The sequence below is a fragment of the Pyrgilauda ruficollis genome, unplaced genomic scaffold (genome assembly GCF_017590135.1).
Source record: "Pyrgilauda ruficollis isolate IOZ18807 unplaced genomic scaffold, ASM1759013v1 scaffold5, whole genome shotgun sequence".
Taxonomy (NCBI): domain Eukaryota; kingdom Metazoa; phylum Chordata; class Aves; order Passeriformes; family Passeridae; genus Pyrgilauda; species Pyrgilauda ruficollis.
Genome location: NW_024526599.1, coordinates 6,048,769 through 6,072,057, shown reverse-complemented (window position 1 = coordinate 6,072,057; position 23,289 = coordinate 6,048,769). Strand labels below are relative to the sequence as shown.

Sequence of the window (23,289 nt, the reverse complement as noted above, 5' to 3'; positions counted from 1 at the left end):
TATATATAGTTATATGGTAGAGGGAAAGCTCACTCTAAATTTTGTTTTAAAGTCTCATTTAAAAGAGAGAAATGCATAAAAAAGCAGAGTGCTCACTAAAAATTAAGATTTTGGAAGTAGTTATGTTTTAAGTGTTACTCTGCCACAAGTATGCTTAATAGGACTCTGGGATAACAAACCTAAAATCAGTTTGTATATCTACAGTAAATTAAAAATGATAAAAAAGACAAATTATTTCAGGAAGTAACTCTAGATTCAAACTGACATGCTGATTCTACTTTGAAGTTTCTTGTCTTGGAGATAATCTATGCCATAACTTGTTCTATGTGATTATCTCAGGGTGTTTGCTTTTAAATGCTTCCTGTTCAACTCAGTGAATTTCAACTTCATCAGGTCCTGCTTTCAGAGTAGTAAGGTTGGGTCTTTGTCTTCTGAGTCAAAATGTGTCCAAGTTGTGAGATGTCTCACATTTCTTTGAGTCTTCTATCTAGAATCCTGCTCACTATCATATCCACGAATTCCTAATGCAAGCAAATACAATTAAAAAACAATTAGGAATATAGAAAAAAAAGGCATCAGAATTTGACTTCCATTGCAAGTATCTGGCTGAATCTGCCAGCTTTCTGGATTCTGGGGCTTGCAGGGGTTATATGTTTTATGGCTTGAGATTTCTGCAGTTGCCAAAGAAGCTGGCAACCCAGCTTTCAAGCAGAGTTGTTTATACAATTCTTCTCTCCTTAATTAGCTGAAAGAATAAATCAGTGAATCAAAGTTCTTCCCCAAAAGAATACAAGAATCACTGGGTCATTTTGTAAAAAAAACAAGGCAGGTAATTTTGTAGTGCTTATGAAATACTCATGAAGTAGCACATGCTGCTTCAATGAGACTTACCAGATGCACTGAAAAAAATCAATGACATGCAACTACATCCAAGAAATATAGTTGTGTCTGTGTATATATCTCCTAGGAATAGAAGCCTCTAAAACTATCATGATGAAGTGTATTGACAATAAGTTCTCCCATAAAATACAGGGCTAAGCATCAGTTTTCTGCTTTTTGTCTTTAAAATGAATTAGTGTGATTGATTACTGATACAGGTGATCACAGAAAAAAATCAAACTGTATTTTATGCATATATAATCACAACTATTTATGTACACATATATGATTATAGATATTTATGATAACTAAACAATCCCTAAAGGTTTTTTAAGAATAGGTTCCAGAGATTATTGCAATTGATGGCATCCTCTGAGAGTTAATGAGCTAGCCCTAAATGTGTCAGCTCTGTCTTCACACAGTGTCTCTCACACCTGTACTGTCTATTTCAAAAGGTGTCAGTGTGCATAGACTTCAGGCAAAAAGCTGCAATTTGCCAGAGGAACACTGATTATTTGGAAATAGCACAACATCCTGTGCTATTTCCATGCTGCTAGCTTCCTTGGGAGCATCTTGCAGTTGTTTCCAGCACAATTAGAATTCCAGGCCTTCTCTGTGAATTGCACAGAAACTCTGTTTAGGAGAATATTTAAACGTTTTCAAAAAAACATTTTATCTCAGAATTTAGCCTGAGGAAATGTTGTGCTGTTAGTTAAGCTGTAAGACTGTTATCCAATGCTACTTTTGCACATCCTTATTCTTTTATTCCCACCTGTGTCAGGCAAAACCAGAAAGGCACAAATGTGTCCATTTTCCCTTGTGATCTCTGTGATCTTTCTCCTGTTAGTGGTTATGGAGAGTAGAGGTTACACACTATTCAGAAAGTAATCTTCAAACTGCAGTAAAAATATATGGATGTAGAGTTTGGAAAGCCATCTCTGGCTTTGAGATGTAAATTGGTGCAAGGGCATGCATGGATACTCAGCAGATGAGGTCCTCAGTGAGATAAAAGGAAAACCCTGCACACACATGAAGAGAGCCTGAACAAGCTTTTGATAAGAGGTTGTAGCACTCTGTAGGAACAGAAAATTTAGGGAACCTGTGAAAGGCAGAGATCTGGGGGCCCAGGAAAGAGGGGTGCTGTCATCCTGCAGTCTGGTTCTCATTTGCAGAAGCATTAAATTGAGGAGGGCTGGTACCCCTCTACCTTGTGTCATTTGACTGGCAGAGGTTGCATCCCTGAAAGGAGGCCAGCTGAAAGAAAGGGATGTTTAACTCAGTGCCACTGGAGCTTATTTCACCAGACCTACCTGCTCTGCAGCCCCGGGGTGATGTGCCTCTCATGCAGCCATCCTTGCTGCCCTGACAGTAACTTCATCCAAAGCAGTAAAAAGTGGATGAGAGCTGTGGCAGCCTTCCTGACTTCCATGTCTGCCATGTGTAGTAAACATCCTTGCTCACTTCCTTCTGCCTTGCAACTCGAACAGGGCTAACACTTTCTTAGCAGTGCACGTTAATGTTGCACAGAGAAGATGTCTTTATAAATGAGAGGCTTTCACAAATGCTTTCTCTTTTCTACTGCATAGATGCAAGCAAGTAAAAGCGTGTGCTTTTTCAGGCAGGTAAGGATTTCTAGAGGCTCTTCGCACCTATTACTGAATATACTTCTGGGAGAAGACAAAGAACTATTGTTATGCAGAGAAATTTGTGTCCTCAGGGCAAATTCAAAAGAGTTGGAGATCTGCTTTCTCTCAGGGTTTCTAATGATGCTAGTAGGAGGGTTACCTGTGATTATAAAGGAAAAAAACAGGCTCTTTAGTGCATGTTACAAGAATATGCATGTACTATAAGTTTCAAAAGCATATCTTTAAATCTAAGAGGACTTGGAGTGTTCCTGGATAATAATTAAAAAAAAAAAAAAAAAAAAAGCAACAAACTCTAAGGATATTTCATTAAGAGAAATATGTTATTTCTTTCAAATTACTGATCCTAGTTGGGTTTCAGGGGAGACTAGGTTCCTTTGAGGCTTTTGTAGAGTCCCTTCTAGTTTGATTAAACTACACTGATGTTTATTAGTTTCTCTGAACTGTGCCAACTGATGAATGGGTCATAACTCAAAAACTACTTGACAGTATTTTCTTCAAGACAAGAAAGGAAAAAAAAAAAAGTGGGGATTTCTTTTGTGGGGAGGTAATTATTTTAGACATAGTATTCAGTACTTGTAAGTGTTCTGTCATGCCAAGTATTTGACTCACTTGTTGTTGTTTTTCCAATCTTAACTTAGTGCTTGCGTTATTAAACATGAAATTCCTTACTCCTGGCGGCAGCAGCCTAACATTTCTATTTTTTGCCTTCTTTAACTGGAAGAGGGTACTGTTAGTACCTTTAGGGTGTTAGTACTCTTATCCTGAGAAACAGGAGCAAAATCAAGGCTTTTCTTAGGTCATAATAGAGCTATTAAGAGCTGATGTTGTGTAGATTGTAGGTCAGTGCTGTTATTTTCTGAGTTGTTTATCCTTGGAGCAGCTACTGTGCAAGGAAAGAACAAATGGATAGTGACAAACAGGAAAGGCTATAATATCCAATCTCATATCCAAATTTATACCTAGAATCTGTCTAACACACTTCTGTATTCTTTAGGTAAACCAGTAATGAGTATCTAACAAAAATTGGTTGTATTCATTCTCTCACAAAATCTGTGAGATCAAAGAATTGCCTTTATGCTCATTTTACAGATTTGTTAAGGCTGTGTTACAAACCTGTGAAATTCCTGGTGCCAGAGTGAATCTAAAACTGTATTTGTGTGAGCAACTGCTGTGCTTTCAGCTGTGATGGCTTTGCTGTTGCAGGTCTATTCTTCTTTTTCAGAAGTTTGCCTCTTATTTATTATTCAGCCACATACACAGTCGTGCTGGCATAGCAAGGAGATACTACCTCCAGATGCTTTACATTATGAAGGTTTGACCCAAATACTGTGCTCAGGATAACACAAGAAATATGTGTCAGAACAAGAAATTAATCATAAGTCTTCAAGTTAGGCTGTATACTAAATAATACTTTAGACTTTAACTTCAACCAGATAATTTTGAAATTGTTTGTTGAAGTTTTTGTTCAGATCTGCTGCTTCAGTGAGGGTTGACTTCTTATTCTACTTACAATAGTGTCCTACTCTTTTAACCCTTTGAGAAGGAGGCTAGATGGAGTATTTTGATTCCTTTAATAGGGCACAACTGACATTGTGAGCACCATAAGATGCATTTTAGTCCCTAACTTTTTTTCTGGGGCACTGTTATGAGTGATGTCCTGGGCTGGATGGTCTTTTGTGACATATTTCCATCCTTTTTCCCAAGCCTATTTCTTTAACTGTTGCCTAAATGGGTCTATTGGCCTGTCATGTTTGTAAACATTTTAGGGGATTTCTGTGTGGTATTTGTTTTGATAGAGCTGAGTGCATGTACAGAAATACAATATAAACAAACCTGAAGAAAATTCTGTTTCATCCAACACCAATTGTCATTCTTGGCTGTTGTACAGGCCAGCAGCAGTTCAATGTTTTCTGCTCTGGTTTTCATCCTGAATCATTTTAACTAACAGTAAATATGCAAGTGTTTGCCTCTATCTTGGTTCTAATCATATTTATGCTTATTAAAGTAATTTGAAATTATTTCCTGGTCAGAAAAACAGAAACAAATCACAGTATGTTTTTTACTAGAGGAATCGCATAAAGAACTTGATGCATTTGTCAAATCTGTCTTGACAGAAATTATTCATGCTCAGGGAAAAAAAAATAAGAAAGGTGATCTCAAACCTAAAACATTGGCATGAGTTTAGAATGTGTTGCTATGACAGAACAAGTGTTTACTGTCAATTAGTATTTATTATAGTAGAGTATGGAGATCATCACTTCTCAGAAAATGGTTTCCATCAGAAAAGATATTTTGGATCTTGGGTTGTATTTCCCCTGTCAGATAAATAAATTTATGTTAAATCAAAGGTTGATTATTTTTTAGATGACCTGTTAGGGGAGACATGAGAAATTTCTGTGGAATAAATTAGGTGATGCCATCTATAGAATAAATGTCCACTTGACAGGTGGCTGCTTCATTATCAGATCATTATCTCCGTCAATGCTGAGCAGCAAAACAGCTAGAGATTATCAGTGATCCTCCTGGGAGGCTTTCCCAGCCCCATTCTGCTGTGAAATGGCAGTGCTCTCTCTGACACCCACTGGCTGCTGGTGTGATGGCACAGCACAGGGAGTGCCTTGAGAACACCAGTGAGTGTCAGCCATGCAGGTGGAGTGAGGCATCCAGGTAGGACTGCCTAGAGAAATGCAGATTAAATTGCAACAGGAGTGACAGACTTACTATGAAGTGACTGAAAGCTTCAGGTAGGAATTATTTCAGCATTTCTGAGTTGCAACTATGATGTTACTTTTCAGAGTTATGCTGAAGTTTCACATTTGCTTGTTCTAAAAGGTGTGTAACATCAATGAAGTCGAGTTTTAATTTCTTGCATCAAGTAATTTCTGCTTTCTGCTCTGTGAGTAAAACCTTATTGTATGAGTAAACTATGCCTATAGATGACAAACTTTGAGAAAGTCAAGTGAAATTATAAATTGTATAAAATTCCAATATATAGTTTTAGTCACTGGAAGGATTACCACTTAGGCTGCCCTGGATGTTCTGTCCAAAAGATTTAAATTATAAAATAATTAGTATCCTCTAGCAAGTAAAAACAATGTAAAGTATAATTAGAAGTACCATTTATCTTGAACAGTTTATTGAATTGAGATTTCATAAAGGTTATTATGTCACAAATTCAATATACAGCCTTTATAGTTCTATGATATCAATCATTTTTAATCTTTGGTACATTTTAACTGTCATATAAATTAACTAACATTAAAAAGTATTGGAAAAAAACATTCTTAATCCTGAGATCTAATGACTTTATTCTAAAACATTCAAAGCTGTATGATTTTGCTGTTTCAAATACTTTTTCTTTCTGTTTTGGGCTGCTGTGAGAATGACTAGAAAGTGATGGCAATTTTAATACCATTAAGTGCAATGATTCACCATATCCTCACAACATTTTAACTCAGGCAAATGCGTATTGAATCCAGAATACCATTAACTGATGGATTACTTGCTACATATGTAACATTTAGTGTGGATGTTGTAAGTTGTAAATATGGAAATAGATTGTAGATCAATACATATTCTTCTAGAATCCACCTGTTTCTCTGCCAACAAAAGTCCCAGCAGAAGTAAGACACTGAAGTAAATTCTTCAGCTGAAAACAAAATAGAAGTTTTTTTTTTGTTTTTTTTTTTACTTCAGTTATGAGTTCTACCGTTGATTTTGTTTTTCACTTTAGTAAAACCCTGCACCTTCAAACCAGGAAATGTGACTGTTTCAGCACTGGGGAGAAAAACAGGAAGAAAAATTTAGGAATGTTTACTTTTTTGACCATCTGAATTACAGTGTCACAGCACTGTTCTGAAGCTTGCTAAGGAGCATATTTTGCTAAGAGCAACTATTTAAACTATACACCAGAATCTGTTGCTTTATTATCATAATGGAATAGATGGATTAACATGTTACTATTTTTAATGCAGGCAATGGAGCAAAGAGAAGAAGAAATATTTTAGTATTTTGAAAACCACATTCATCCAGGATGGGAAACAACTGTTTCACCAACTCTATTTGAAAAGATTAGCACGATGAAAATATTGTAAAATTAACAGTAGCAGAACACTTAATCTATGTGTTGTATTATTTTTGCAAGACTTGCAGTTACAAAGCAGCACAAATCCTTCTAGTGGCTGCATTTCTTGAAGTTGTAGAGAAAGCCTTCAAGCAAAAAAATAGGAAGGCCATGGTGGTTATTCCCATTTGGCTGCTCTTTCAACCGCACATTTAGCTGAAACCAAAATTTTATATATTTAATAGAATCTAGAGGACAGAAAATAAAATATTATTATTGGTATGGGATGCAGCTACCACAGGAGTATATATTTTAGAAAACTTCTGCTGAGTGTTGCACTAAATCTTCTTTTCCAGCATAACTGTTACATTTCTCATCAATTTCCCTGATCATCTTGAAAAGGTAAATGACTACCCTACCATTGATCTGACATTATGGATGGAAAAAATTATAGTATATACACACTTCACATTACAATGCTGACAGTGCCATTTTGACACTAAGTGTTATGAGGATTTTTAAATATAGATATCTATATAAACACATAGTCTTGTCCTCTCCATCCCCCAAATTGGCAGCATGTTCAAATTTTTCTTCATCCTTCTTACATGAGCCAGATTAATTGCTCTGGTGCATTACTGTGGACATAATGTCTGTAGTAATGTCTGCATACAGAAAAGCCTGAAGCCTAAACTGCAGGTGCTTCAGAAGCAGCTTCCTACTTAGGCTTACCTTCCTGCCATTTTTTTACTCTTTTGAAAATGCAAATCAATGCATAATTTTAAAACAGATTGTAGAGTGAACAAAAACAGATGCCTCACTTTGCTTGAATTGTCTGTGACTAAGTACTCCTGTTCACTGAGCTTGTCAATGAGATTTGTACTGTGGTAAAGTACTTTTTCGGGACTCAATTTCAATGTTTAAATACTTTTGATTTCATTTGGAACATTTTTTTCTATTTGTAAGGGAGAAATAATTTTAGTTTTGCCAGATGTTGTTATTACATTGGTCATTATTGTTTAACCAGAAACATAATTCTTAGCACTGTATGAAACACAACTGGTGCTTTTTTTTTTTTTTTTTTTTTTAATTAGATGAAAGCAAGAATATTTGCTGTCTTTGTACTGGGGTATGTTAATATTTTGCATTGAAGGACGAGAAGACAAAGATTGTGGCTAAGTTTCTGAGGAGAGGCAGAATGTGAAATGTTTCAGATTTCTAGAGGGGTTTGGGAAATGCCTGTAAATGGGGCCATATTTTTAAATCACACTTTGTTCTGTATCTAAAGTCCCATCCGTCACTCAGTGAACATCTTCAAAGGACAGGTGTAGTGGCATGCTAGCTGCAAGGCTGGAAATATAAGAAGTAGGCAAACTCTGCAGTGGAAGTTTGTTTACAGTTGTTGCTAAAGAATAATTAGGTACTTTTTGACTCTTGTCATTTGTCTTATTAGATAAACTGTACTTTGGAAACAAGCTATCCACTTATAAACTTTCCCAGCTATGTAACTGGGTAAAGTACCGCACTTTGTCAGAGCAGATCCATTAACCCTCTGACTGGTGCTCTTCTCTTGGGTTTGATTGCAGCACCACACAGAAGCACCCAGCCCATCCCTGCTACCCCCCTCAGCCTTGCCCTTGGATGTATTAAACAACGCCGTCGCTGGGTTTAGCACCGTGGAAGACCTTATCCGCTATCTCGAACCAGATCGGTGGCAGCTGGATTTGGAAGATTTGTACAGGCCAACGTGGCAGCTTCTTGGGAAAGCATACATTCATGGGAGGAAGTCAAGAGGTAATTTACTCTTCTGTCTGGCCTTGCAGCTTGCTACGGGTATGATTTCTTGACAAAGAATTAAGAGCGTTCTTCACCTTGAGTTTTGGTTCGAAGAGAGGAATATGTTAGAAAGAGAGCAGGTTCCATTGTTCTTCACTGTCCTCAAAACTGTATTGTTTGAAAAAGGACAGTAGCTAAACTCAAAACTTAAAGGAATTTAGCAGGATAAGGCAGCAATGTGGAATTAAAAAAAAAAAAAAGGCAAACACAGCAGTTTCCTGTAGGGAACCTGGGAGATCTTTATTTCCCTAAATTAGCAGGGCATCTTAATAGGGTAACATATTGGAAATTTGTGGGTTTCTTTTTTTATGGAGGGCAAAAACTTTATTTTAATTTGAGGTAGGTAATGTCTTACACTTACTGTATCATGTGAATGATTTTTTTATTTCCCGTAAATTTTTTCAGTCTCTACATGAAATTAATAGAGAGCAATACCTAAATGTTTCTCTTTGATGACACCTTAAGGAATGTCCATGTCTGGGTTGATCATGGAGTTGTCAACTTCATCAGAAGTAAAGTATACTGTATTTTCAAATTTTGTAGGTCTATTGATCAGCAACTCATTTTCTTCCTTCTACATCTGACACTCCTGAATTTCCTGCCACATCCCATCCAGATCTACCCACTATTTCATGTTTATGGATAAACATGGATAGCAGGAAGGCAATACCACCTTCCTTGTCTGCCATACAGCATGAAAATGAAAACATATGAGCATAACTGAACAGACTTCCCTGTTGGTGGATATAAACTAGAAGATTATCATCTGATCAGCAAGAAAGGGAAGGAAGTAGAACCTTGCATAGCTCAAATTTAAGGGTTTGACAGATAATTCTTAGATCAGAGCCCAGAAATCAGCCTTTGTACCCTATCCATATTGCTATAGCTGTGCATAGAGCAGCTAAATTATGAGCCAAAGAGGAGGAAACATCTTTAAAAGCTCTCAGATAGTCATTTAACACTTCCTTAATTAAAGAGATTTAGTATTTGCCAAATGCATGCCATAAGCACGCAGGAATTGGGAGAAAAACAAAATGCAGATGTTGGATAACATCTATATTGACAAAAGAAACTCCCTGCAAGACACATACTAGAAAGAAACTATCAAAGTAAATCTTTTAAAGGCTTCTAATTAGATGCTGAAATAGGTTTTTTTCACTGAATAAACATATCATGGTATTGCCACATTTGTCTTAGAGACCACCCTCAGACTGCATTACTGAGTCTGTAATATAATAGCCTGAGGTGGAAAATGTGTCCAGTTGAAATGGCATAGGACTATTCAATAGATAGGAAAAGCAAAACATTTTTCTTCTTTTTAATTTTTTTTCCCATGATATTCTCTCAAGAAGCATGTTGGCTGTATTTCAAAACCTTTATAAGAGACGTTTGTGGGAAGGGCATATCCTAAAATTTTTTGCTTTATTCAGACTCTTTCATTCATGATTAGATCAGTTTCATTTTTACAGTGTTGCAGTGTAAAAGCTAAATTACTGTTCTGTTTTCATAAAGAAGTTATTAAAAGTGTATCTTACTTATGTAGAGAAATATCCTCTACTCCTACATAATAATTTGTATGAAAAAACTATATTTAGACAATCTAAATTCCAGAGAACTTCTGTCTCTGATGTTTTCTCTGGATAAAATGCTTCCAAAAACTTCTAGTCAAAAAAATAAGAAAAACCAAGTTCAGAGGCTTTGATGTCGAAATATAGTTCTAAATTCTTTTATACTATTAAACATGCTTAAAAATAAATATATTTTGCTCTGCAAAAAAAAAAATTATCCCATCACTTCCCACTGAAATCTATGTATAATCTTTAGATCATATTCTGAAATCTCTTTAAGGAGGAAAAAAATAGTCCCAGTCAAAGCGTAGTCCTTAGCAGTTGTGGGTTTTGTACAAGTTATGTCATTTTATTTTTTTATTTATACCCCACTTCTTGCTTGAGATTTTGTAACAGCTCCTATTGTAGAAGCCAGTGAGAAACTTACATCCCCAGGAACATCTCCAAAGTGCTTGGGAATGAAAACCATTCTGCTGCTGTGCTCACACACAAGAGCCCCAACTGGAATTTAATTTGTTTCATTGACTTTGAGAACAGTATCCAGCTGGAAAAATGTTTCGGGAAAGAAGTTTCCCTGTGGTACTCGATACACATCCAGAAGATGCCAGCAAATTGCATTGCCAATTGCATAACACACTTAGTTTCAGGCTGCTGTGAACATGGATTAGTTCAGTTGCGTGTGCCGGTGTCGGCACACTCTTGAAATACACTTTCCTGTAGGCCTACCTGCATCTAGATTTTTTCTGCTTCACTTATTTTTATTTTAGTGCTTCCCATTTATGTGCTACTGCAGAGCCTTTCACTCCTCCTGAGCTAGTGGTAGACAAAAGAACCTTGACTGTTGTGTCAAACACGATACATGAGTGGAAGCCAAGTTGAAGGAGTGTTTAAATGTTCACATTATAACAGGTACTGTAACTCAGTGCACTTGGGAAATCCACATAACCTTTTATTGTGGTTAAGTAAACACTTTTAAGGGAATATATACATTCTCTCATCTAGTTTCGTGCCCACAGTGTGTTAAAATAAATTTTGAACAGACAGCTACTCTTTGAAAAAATAACAGCTTCATTCACACACTTCAAAGAAGTGATTATATAAGCACTAGATAAATTTGCCACAGACCTTTTAATGAAATTGAATTACATAAGATAGGGCAAGGGTTCATTGTGAGGTATTATAGCAATATACAAGGTATACAAATGTACAGGGTATACCTTAGTACATTCTAGTAAAGCATGGAAATCAAACATGACATTTGTTCATCTCTCCTGAAGCCTGTTGTAACAGTACAGCATACTGAAAGATGTCTGCTAAGAGCTGGCTGTGTGTTCTCCAGCAGAACCCTTTTAAAATTAATGTCTGCAGGTCTGAGGGGTTGAGTTCAAATTGATTTCTTTTTTGTGACAAAGTGAGTAACATCATGTTTATTTTAGCGCATTGCCCTTTTCTCTATAACTAAGCTAGCTGTAGGTGTGGAAATTGATGCATTCCTCTGCTGCTGCCAGAAGGCAGGAGGCAATGGAGAAGGTCATCACCACACAAGAATCTCTCTCCCACTGCTCCGTGGGCCTGCTGGAAGAGGTGCCAGTGCCCACTTTCACTTTCAATATCCCATTGTGAAGGGTTGGGCAGCAGATGAAATTAGCTCCCTCAAATTCGCTGCACCAAGAATATCAGTCTCTGCAGAAACAATCTTCCAGGAGAAAATATTAGCAGAACTAGCGCTTCTCACAGTGTGCTTCAGGCATTTTATCCTCATTCAGGCAGCTCAATTATTACATGTTTGAAAACATTACAGAAGAAAGAAATACTCCATTCCTGTCCACAGTCCTTGATTAATGGAGGTAGACACATCCACCTTTTAAGTGACTCAGCCTAGAGCTATTAGCTGATCAGAAGGGCTTAAATAATTTCTGGTTCCTCACAGTGAATCTCTCCCCTGGAAGTTTTGTCTCTCTTTTCCTCTGCTCTCTTCTCAACTTTCTCCAAGGAATGCTCTTGCAGTGTGGGAGGCAGACTGGTGTCCTATCAGTAACTTTATTGGAGTTATTACACACTTCTCCCTCTTAAAATTCAGTTTGTTTATTTAGCAGCCTATGTTAACCTGATAGTGATGGAATGAAGTTCCCCAGCTTGGCATTCGCTGTGAGTGCAAGCAAAGAAAAGGCTTCAGTGTGTTTAACTGACCTTTCACAACAATAAATCCTTACTTATGGATGCCAGTATGTGGATATGCCTGCAAAAGAAATGTTTGAAGGAACAAGGATTGAAATTCCTTCCCAAAGATCTGCTCCTTGGAGAGTACCAGTGAGCATTTCTGCTAAAGAAATTCAGCTTCCAATTTTTTTTTATGTCTTATGTGTTTAAATAGAATTAGGAGGAATTATCGTGCCTTGATAGGCTGAAGTTCTTCTTGATGACCTCTTGAGGCTCTTTACATTGTAGAGAGGGAAAAAAAGATATTTCTCTAGAGGGTGATTCAGATCACAAACTTATTTTAGCTTTATTGTATTTATGTTTATTTATGAATAGATGACGTTAAAGTAATTTTTAAGCTATATTAATGCACTAGGGCTCTTTTTCCCCCTATTTTTCTCTTGATTTAGCTTAAAACCAGTTGGTTAAAGATCTTTGGCACTTTATTCAGCCTGCTTCACTCATCTCAATAGCCATGTTATCATAGGATTTTCATTTGCTCTTTATCTTTTTTGTTTTTTACTAGAGAGAGTAGTATCCTTGTGAATTAGACATCACTTCTGTTCCTTAATGGTAGGCATGGAGAAAAAACACTTAAGACAAAACATCTTAGATCATGATCATTATAGTCTGACTTTTCTGAAATAAATTCAATTTACATTGCTTCTCACTTTTTTCCCCCAGTCTTATTCATTGTTTTCCCAATTTTAACTGCTTCTTTCAAGGCTTGTTAGCTCTTGACTGTGCAGCTAAGATGAATGTAAAGGAGCTTGTCGTCTTTCAGATCTTTTCATGAACTTGCTGTTCAACCGTTGACACAGTGAAGCTTTAGTATAATACAGTGGAACCAGTTTATAGGGAAACTGGTGCCAAATATTAATATCTTTAACTTGCACTTCAACTTAGTTTGGTTACAAGGAGGAATTTTTATTTAAGACACATCAAGAGAAAATGAAAGCTAGTGAAAAAACAGAAATTCATATATATGCTGCTATGGAGAGGGAGGAGAAAATGGAACCTGCTCATAGTTATATAGATATACACTCTTGTACAGTTATTTATTCTATGCAGAATTTCCTGGTGATGAAAACTTCTTGAAGTTCTTAGTCCATATAAGTGACTTCTGCTTAGATACGAATGGTGTCATTCTTATAATTAAAATGCCCTAGCAAAGAAGTGATAATTGAAATTGTAACAAGAAGTTTGAATGCTTTATTGCAAATGAATTAAAAATGTCCCTGAAGTTTTGCAGGATTCTTAATTGCTCTGTGTGTGTTTCTCCAATCCAAAATGACCGTAGAATAGCAACACTAGAACTCAGAGTATTAGTGTGAACAAAGTGACTTCCATGAGGGTTGATTTGATAAAACATGTACTGGAACATAGCAGCCAAATCTTGCTTTAAGTGTAACCAACTTTGCCAGAGTTATACAATAATTGGTGAATATCACTGTGCAGCGATCATTCCATATGAGTTTCATGGGTGTTCATGGAACCGCAGTACTGCACTTCTGTGCTGAACCGGCACAAAAGTGAACCTTCCCCATGGGTTCTGCGCCGCTGAAGTCGATCAGCCACAAAGGAGTTTGGATTGCAGATGAGGCAAGCGCGGTTTTCTCTGTCTCTTTGCAGTGGTGGATCTGAACCTCCTGAAGGAGGAGGCGCGGCTGTACAGCTGCACCCCGCGCAACTTCTCGGTGTCGCTGAGGGAGGAGCTGAAGAGAACGGACACCATCTTCTGGCCGCTGTGCCTGCTGGTGAAACGCTGTGGTGGAAACTGTGCCTGTTGTCAGCAGAGCTGCAACGAGTGCCAATGTGTGCCAACAAAAGTCACCAAAAAATACCATGAGGCATGCACTATTTTTATGTCTGCATGTTGGAAACACTGAAAGCCAATCAGGGCATTTATTTTTAATAAAATTAATGCACCAACATTAATATTTTAATATTTTATGTATCGCACTTTTAGTAAATAATTTTTTAGCATTTTGCTTAGGTATTGCATTGAAAAAGGTAAAATCTTTCTTATTAATATTCTTTTCGGTGTATCTATTAATTAATTTCCAAGGTATTTACTGGTGCGGTTCAGACACATCACAACCATACCTTTCATTCTTCTTTCTCTAGTGGTAGATATCGACTTCATGAAGAAACAAATATTTGTTCATTTCCACTGCTATAAATTTATAGCCAAAATTATTTATTATAGAATTTTCTAATTGGATTGACTCTACTGTTTGCTCTTAAATAAAATTAAGTGGAAATCTGAAATTGAAAGACTCTTCTTTGGTAAAGCAACATGATTCAATTGTGTTCAACATGATTAATCAATTTTGTAAATGACTTGAGGTAAAAGCAAAAATAGTAACGAGTGGGTGGAATTAATGAGGAAATTCAGTTTTAATATGCTTCCTGTCATCCGGTGGGTTTCCAGTGAAGTCTAGCTCACAGTCTAGGTGTGTGATGAAGCACTTGCTGTTTTTTTGATGCTTGGCTTTTTCTCCTTCAGGTTCTTCAGCTGAAGCCAAGGATTGGTGTCCGGGGATTGCATAAATCATTGACAGATGTACCTTTGGAACACCACGAGGAGTGTGACTGTGTGTGCAAAAGGAATACTGAAGGATAAACATGATATAATTGTGCTGTTTTCTTTCAAAGCACATTCAATCAATGGCTGATTCTATTATGGGGCTTGTGCATTATCTCCTTCTGTAATCTCAGTTGTTTGCTTTGGGGATCTTCCGTCTTGAAGATTTACAGTGAGCTCTAAAAAGAGGAGAATCCAAACTGGGATTATATGTTGTGTGACAGCTCTGTTTGGAGGCCCAGTGAAAGGATGGGAGAAAGGCATCAATGAGGGATTTAAAATATATGTATTGTTGTTGTTCCCCACAATTTTCTTGGCAATACATGGATTTATAATTTAGGAGTAAAAAATAGATTTAGAAGGCTGACATCATGGAGACTTGATCCTGCTGGCTGTCTCATTTCTACAGCTCGAGTACATCTGGCCTCTGGTTGAAAACACCTGAAATCTTTATGTGTTCAGCTACTCCTACGTACTCTAAATCAAAGCGTTCTCTGTTGTATAAACTTGGGTTAAAACAGACTGTCTTTTTCTGAATTAAATTTAATTTGTCTAATGCTGGTAGGAAGGACTGGATTTTTCCATATGCTCTAGTAAAGCTCCTGCCTTTTAGAAGGAAGACTGGACAATAATGTGAGCTAAGGAAGCAAACATTGAAAAGATCAGTGCCTTTATTCTTACTACTATGGCTGATGATTTTTTTGTGTGTTTGTTATTTTTTATCGTGTACATTTTTATACTCTCCTTTTGACGATATAACTATTTGCTTTTCTAAACTTGTTAAATATATCTATTTTTACCAAAGGTATTTAATATTCTTTTTTTTTTATTACAACCTAGATCAACTATTTTTTAGTTTTGTGAGACTTTAAAGCCAGACTTATACAGTTGGAGGAACAGATATATGACTACAGTGGGAAAGAAGCATGATCTCCTTGCAGTTTGTTTCTACAAAGTGAAAAGTACAGGTTTTTCACCTGGATGCACGGTAATAGGAGACAGAGATGTGTGGATGAAGCTCTAAGCTTGCTAGCTCCATGAGACTAAAAATATGAGAGACAGAGGTTACTATAACCAGTTTCAAAAGTTGACTTTAAAAATTCTCTCTCTCCATGCTGTCCTTTGTTCAGGTAGAAAGTAAATGAGCATAGATGGATGCATTCTGGCTTGTTTAACTCTTTAATTTCTTTAAAGGAGAATGACCTACAATGTAAGAAAAGAAACCAGTGGCTTGCAGCCATCATGATGCATCATGGTCATTGGAAGGCAGCCTTGTCAGTGGTGAAGTGTATGGTTTTCCATTGACAGAAACAGCTGCTTAAGAGGTGTTCACTCACAGGAACGTAACACTCTGCAGTGCAGTTTGATGAACTCTATGATATTGTTCTTCTGTATGTTTTATTCTTTAACCCATACACTTATCCCACCCCATGCAAATTGAAACGGAAACAGTAAAGTATTTTGCTTGTAAAATGCTTTAACATTATGCCTAGTTTATTTTTTTGACTATTGGATTTTCAGATTGTAATGAATCACAAAATAAAGTAATAATGCTAATTTTGGGAGAATAAATGTTTCAGTGTGGTTGCATATTTGAACCTGCCAGTATACAATTTAATGGGAAAAGTTAGGATGGTGATTTTTTCTTACCATTTTGAAAGTCAGCTCTGAAAACAAAAGTCTTCTGTTGCCAAGACTTCCACTTGCTTCATTAATTCTGCATTACTGTAACTACACAAGAAAAAGGAGAGGAATTAATGTGATGCTATTTGTACAAACATTCAAAATGTTCAAAATTGTGTGGATGTGAAGCCATCAGATTGAAATAACATCTTCTGCTATTGTTTCCATAGTGAAAGTGAATTCTGATGAAAATTTGGGTTTGTTTTGCAAGTTAGTATGACTTTCTGATACCACTTTTGGAAAGCATTCAGGTGGCTTCTAATTTTGTCCCCACCCTCAAACACCTACTCAGTAAGAAAAATTCCTGATGTAAATGTGACATATAATTTTCCAGTCTGAATATTAACCCTGTATCAGAATGCAGAATTATGGTCACACAAGAAACCTGGTTTACTTGAGTTTTGAGTCTTTGGGGATGTTTTTGCATTAATAGTGTCCCTTTTTTTGGTTGTTTTTGGTTGTTTTTTTTTTTTTTTTTTTTAATTTAAAGATCTTTTGAGCAGCAAGTCAAGATAAAGACAGATTTAAATCATAGCCTCTGGCATCATAATTCAGCAGAAGAATCAAAAAATGTAATTCTATTACAGAAGATTCTGCTGTAAAAAATGCAGGAGATCTCATCCTCTCTGTAGACTTGCTAGGAGAAAAAGGCTGGTCATGAATTTTGGAGTAGGTATTTGGTGGCAGCAGAGTAACGTGGAGTTTCTGGAACCATGTGGGATATGGGGAGTAATGTTTTCCAAATGTCACAAGTAGTTTTTTTCCTATTATCCCCCTCTTGCTCTTTCTTCCTTGCCAGTTCCTTGAACCAGTTTCCTCCCCAGCTGCTTGCTATGGGCCTGTATTTGAGCTCCTTACCCCTCTGCTCCTTGTATCACCTTCTCACCATTTCTGTTTGCCACCCTCATGCCGAGCCTTGTTGAGCTCTGTGCCTCCCCCTCATCTCCATGCTCAGGCTTTGTCTTCTCGCTGCTTCTGCCAGGACTTCATTTTTCCACCTCTCCTCAGACATTCAGGAGATTTGGCACTTCACCTCCTCCCTAGCTGAAAGAGTCTGGAGAGGCTCATTTCTCCTACAGGAGGGGATGTAGGAAAGGCACCAGCTGCAGGAAGCAGTGAAGGGTGCAGTTCTCCTGCTTGGTGCTGCATCCCCGGTCCTGCCAGGCAGAGCAGCCTCTCCTGGCCGTGAGTGACTTCTAAGCAAAAGGTGTGGTAAAAACTGACTGGAGATATTAATAATTAATTACTAACAAGCAGCTAACGATGCCTTTCACAGCTACAAGTAATGGCAGCTGAATGCTAAGGATATGTGGAAATAGATTGACATAAGTGGGTAGTAAGCGTTTTCTAATGTGGAATAGAAGTTGCAAGTTTTGATGTTACATCTTGGTGGAGATTTTTTTTAAATGTTACTGTGTACTTTAAGCCATGAATTCCTGAATTGCATTAATGTAAGCATAGGTGTTTGGCAATAATGGCTGTTTCTAATGAGTCTAAACAGTGGAAACAACCAAGTGGGATAAAGTAGCTCCAAATGGATTTTGTAGGTTTTATCCTATGCCCAATAAATGTCTTCAGTCAGAAGTAATTGTTCCCTCCAGAGGAATAGGTGGGGGAGCTGATGACTGATGTTGAGCCTTGTGTTTATGGATTCTGTAGATACTCACATTCCTGGAACCCTCCTGTCAGCTGTGGCCAGCATGGGAGTCGTGGAGAAGCACCAAATCTTTACTCACCAAGGGCGTTAACGGCAGATCTCTTGGCTCTTAAAAGACTTTAAGTGTTTTTGCTCTGTGTCTGCCTGGTTGAACAGGCTTACAGCTCCTTTTCAGCAGAAGAGGAGAAAAATAAAATGTGGATGATAGAATAGAGTGTGTGGAGAAAAAAAAGATAGAAATGCAAAGATTTTTTTTTATTAGCTAGTGCATCAGCTAATGCAAGCTGTTACCTGATTTCCTTTCTAACAAAGAGCTGTGTTGAAACTCTTAAAAATTTGCAATTCAGATGCTAGCTGCTTAAATTCTCTCATTTTGATTACTCAAATTCTGAAAATAAAAATTATAAACATTTACATTTACAATGTAAACACTGCTGTTTGACTTCTGAAGATACAATAACAGTGCTGCCATTGAAGACATTCTCACCAAACATCATGCAGAAATGCTAAAGATTCATGGTTGCAAGATTCTTGTTCAAACCAGGTGCTGAAGCTAAGTAGATCAATTTTTCTGACTCTGTGATATGATATTTAAATTTCTTTCAGCAAGATTGCTCTTTTTATCGCTTTTTGCACGGGATGCTTTATCAATTTGCCTTTGAAAGTCCTTTCATGCACCTTTTAAACCAAAGAACATTGGTTTTGTTTCTCTGTCAAAATCATGTTGTAAAAAAATGGCTGCTTAATTCAGCATAAATTGGACAGACTTTTCAGAGAAAACAGTTTGCCTGTTGCCTCACTGCAGTTTTTCCAGACTGCTGTAAGAAAGATAAGTTTACAGCTCAGTCATGGGAGAAAGATGACAGCTTTTTTTTGCAATTGTGATAGTACATAAGCTATATTCCTGCTCTGAATCTTGCTCTGTGTCAGCCTTCATTGAGCTGGTCTGTCTTCATCAAGTATAGAGGCAAAGCCTGGCCCTCCCAGCTGAGGCAGCTCTGTTAGGTGCATAAGGTTAATCCATGGGAATACTTCATAAACAGGCCTGTTTTCTGAACAAAACATTGCGATCTCAAAGAGTGTTAAGGAGTTCTGAGTCTGGAATAGCTTTCCAAATAGCTGATCAGGCCAGCTTTTTTTGCCTAATGAAGTAAAGACAGAAGTGCCAGTTTGACTCAAGCCCTTATTGCTTTCTTCAGATTCTGCTTCAATGAAGACAGATGCGAGCCAACTTGGATCTGGTGTCTCTCCTGTTTAGGGTGAGTGATAAACCACATCTCAGTAGACTTGCTTTCCTTTCACTGTGCAGAATCCCAGTAAATTAGCAAGGTTGGGAAGAAAGCTCGTTTATCTGTCTTTGTCCTGCTTCACACATCTGTGGGGTGGGTCTTGTCTCAGACTGAAACTTATTTAAGAGTGAAGGCCATAATGTTTAGGATTATATCAAAAACAGCATCACACAGTGATCAGAACAATTAGCAACTTTGAGACTCAAAAGGTAGTAAAATGAACTTCAGTACCTTGTTCAAAAGGCTTCATTTAGAGACTGAGAAGAAGAAAATGTTTTGAACTTTGATTTCACTCTTTTAGAGGGTTTCCACAATTTTGGAAGAGAGGCTGTTTTTCACCCTCATTAATAGTTTTTTAATTCTGTATTTTTTTGTCATAAATTGAGTGATTACCCTCAAAACCAGTAAACACATAAGTCTGTATTTCCTCAGATTTTAAAAGGCTGAACCCCCTGATTGTTTTAGCCTTCAGGGTGACATCTCTTTTACTGTGACTAATATATTTTCAGTGAGGAGAAATCAGTGACCTGGGTACCATGTAGCATCTTTATGCTTGAAGGCGAAGCAGACTTTTGGTATACTTGCAGAGAGGAGGTGTCAGGCAGAAATTGGCTTTTCTTCGTGCCTTGACATAATTGAAAAGTCACAGCAGACTAGCTGAAAGGTGTATGGAATTCAAATTAACAAAATTCCACTGCTGTTCTCCAGAAAGGATATGCTCCACATGAAAAGCCTCAAAAATAAGTCTGTTTAGCTGTGACTAATGTATACAAACTGAAAAGCAGGAGTTTCCCTCTGAACATCAGGAAAGGCCTTCTCACTGTGAGAGTAACACAGCACTGGTAGAGTTTTCACAAAGGGATTTTGGAGTCTCCCTGCTTGTAGATATTCAAAAGCCACCTGGACATTATGTGGCCAACTGGCTGTAGGTGGCCCAGTTTGAGCAAAGGACTGGAACCACATAATTTCCAGGGGTCACTTCGAACATCCCTTTCTGTGAGTAGCACACATATAATTTCCACAAACATTAAAACTTTGTGTTAACACTGAGATATTCAACTCATCATAGAACAAAGAATTAATAAGCAGAGAGTCAAGTACTTTCTTATGCTGTAAAGGATATACCTAGGCATCAAATTGCCTTGTAATGTTTATGATCTGATAAATTCTTCAGTTTCTCCCAGAAAAATCTTCTAAGGGTTTATATCTGCTTTGTTAATCATTTCTTTCAAGATAAAAACTGGAGATAAGGACGTGAAATAATAGTACATTATGTGATAGGAAATGGCCTATATCTAGGCCAATATCCTGTGTGAAATCACACCTTTATTTTTCAAGTAAGATCAAGTTTCTTGTATAAGCAATAGCCTTTGAACTCTTACCAAATTTCTTACTTAACAGTTTCTCTGTGTTTTGGTTTTTCCTTATGTAGCACATAAAAACATAGACATTTTCCCCTCGTACTTGCTAGCAATACTTTGCCCTGACAAAAAGTACCTCACAGGAGCAAGTAGAGAATGTGAGTTTCTAGTCATTTGGGAAATGACATCAGAGCAATTTTATGGCATGTTGTCCAGGGGCAGCAATGCCAGGAATGGTGCCACACAGGATGATGATAACTATCAACTCAGAGATAGGCCACTGTGTAAATACCCACAGGATGCAGGGCTGGGGACCAGGACCCCTGGGAGTCACAGTGGAAAGGATGCACTCCTTCAAAGTTGAATTGTCCTTGATTTACTTTGAGAAAATATGTAAAGGCAAATGAGATCATCCTAGCCTTCCTGGAAGGGGAAAAAAGATGAAGAGCTAGTTAAACTATCCTAATACTTAAAAATTCTTTTTGCCAGATGGAATGTGAAAAAACAATAGAGCTTTTAAGCAGTGTTGCAGTTCCCCTTGCCCATGCTCAAGGTGGCATTTAGATCAGTAAAGACAGCATTCTTTCCAGTGTGAAAGCAGTGAACAAGTTTCTCTATATAAATAATTTATTCTATAAAAGTACCTAAATTAATATATCACTGCTATACTAACCACAACCAACCATGTAAAAGCACTTTGTGACGTGGGTTAAAATTGTTGCCTTAAATACGGTAGTACAGTTCACAAATTTTTAAAGTAACCTTAATGGATTTTAGAATTTTGGCTGCCCTTGCAGAATCCTTAGAGGTCACTCCGAGTGACAACTGCAATGAAAAACTTCTTTGTGACCTTTGGGACAGTTTGAAACAGTGAGGTCATGACAGCAATCTTATTTAAATGTAAGAGAAGAGGTCAGGTACAGATTTATTTTTAAATTTCAGGAAGATGGCTTGAGACGCCATTCCCTGTTGGCAGAAAGGGGACTCTGATTCCTGAGCTAGGACTCAGGTTTGTCTCTTAAAACTTAAATTTTCTTCCTTCTCGTAGGAAAATGTAACAAGATTAAAATAGAAATCTTGTAATCTAATATTTCATTTGCTTTCATATATTCTTTTTGTGCACATCCTTCTGCGTTGCAAGCAGTGCATCAAGAATGCCTGAGCCTGTGCATATTCTTCCTGCCTACAAGCTGTGCTAACGGGCCTCAGAAAGTAGAAACAGTCCTTTTTGGATGTTTGAGATCAGCATCAGTGCAGTTAAGCAATAGAATTAGTAAGTGGAGAAGAGCAGCTAGTCCATTCCAAAAAATAAATTTAAAAAAATAAAGCTCAGTTTCTCTAAGAAGGAAAAGTGGAAGAGTCAGAGGAACTCTTTACAGACGCAAATATAAGGTAAGCATCTCTTGAAAGCCAGTGGGCTGTAGGGTGTGACTTTATTACTGCCTTTGAAAATCTCCCCTTTGAGCAAAGAAAAATGGCATCAGAAACTAATCTTTGAAAAGAGACTGGGGTGTAGGAAGACTGAAGAAACTAAGCACAATGCAAAGGATGGTGTTTACAAAGGAAGCTGGTTCTGTTTGGGAGCTGGTGGTGTTCATTGTTTGAGGAGCTCTGAAGGGATAGGGTGTGTATCTCCACTGCAGGAAGGTGAGTTGTGTTCACACTGCTCTGAGTCTGCCTGGAAGTGTAGGATGCCAAAAACAAGCATGACAGAGACCTGTTAATGGGCACCATGACTCTGGTAGGCTGAAGGTATGTCACTGGTGCCTATGTAAATGTCTTCTCCGAGGCTACAAAGGCAGGAGCACTCCTGACTGGCTTTGCAAGGGTGTGCCATCAGGGGCAGAAAGCATTTAGGCAGAGGGAATGCTCTACTGGGAGAGATCTGCCATGCCTTCACACCTGGGTACCAAATGTGCTGCTCTGGGTGATGTTTCTTTGGAGGTGTTGTGAGGTGTGGCTTCTCTCAGGCTGAAGAAGGAAACTCATCTCCCAAGGTTCTGTCTGGTTGTTATTACTTTGTTAAGTTATAAGAGACAAAGCTTTGGTCAGAATCTTTTCCTGTCCTTTTCTTCTTCTCATTGGATGCTTTGCTCTCTGCCATTCTGCCATAAGAGTATGTCATTGGTTTGAGCTGCAGTTCCCAGCAGTGAGACAAACACTCAGCTGTTCCTATTTCACGTTGTGCTTTGCCTATTTTCTGCAAAGCATAGAGGGAAACATTGCAAGGAGGAGCAGGGATTTGGAGAGGTTTTCTACTGTTTGCTGAAAAGCCATTGAAGACTGTAATGGCAAGAGCTGAGTTGTGGTTGCACATGGCTGAGGAAGACTTCAAGAGGCTGAGAATTTGATTAAAACATTCAATATGCATAAAAACTTGGGATCAGGCCTATGATTTAGATTTACTGTGACTGAGCAACTGGCTAATATTTAGCTCTAAGCAGAAAACAAGAAATGTTTAAATATATTGGCTATCTCCTAATTATTGGGGCATGTAATCTTTGGCTTCAGTCTATTACCA

The 23,289-nt window shown here is 37.6% G+C and overlaps 1 protein-coding gene across 3 annotated transcripts in view; it reads left to right on the top strand.

Annotated features, from left to right (window-relative positions):
* PDGFC (platelet derived growth factor C) overlaps window positions 1–15,334 on the top strand; it is a 120,610-nt gene extending 105,276 nt beyond the window's left edge. For all 3 annotated transcript variants that reach the window (XM_041480158.1, XM_041480159.1, XM_041480157.1), the window contains 3 exons: window positions 8,175–8,382; window positions 13,824–14,041; window positions 14,701–15,334. In XM_041480158.1, coding sequence (XP_041336092.1) covers window positions 8,175–8,382; window positions 13,824–14,041; window positions 14,701–14,817 — 543 coding nt within the window. In that variant the 3' untranslated portion in view covers window positions 14,818–15,334. The remainder of the gene's footprint in view (window positions 1–8,174; window positions 8,383–13,823; window positions 14,042–14,700) is intronic.
* Window positions 15,335–23,289: the final 7,955 nt, after the last annotated feature.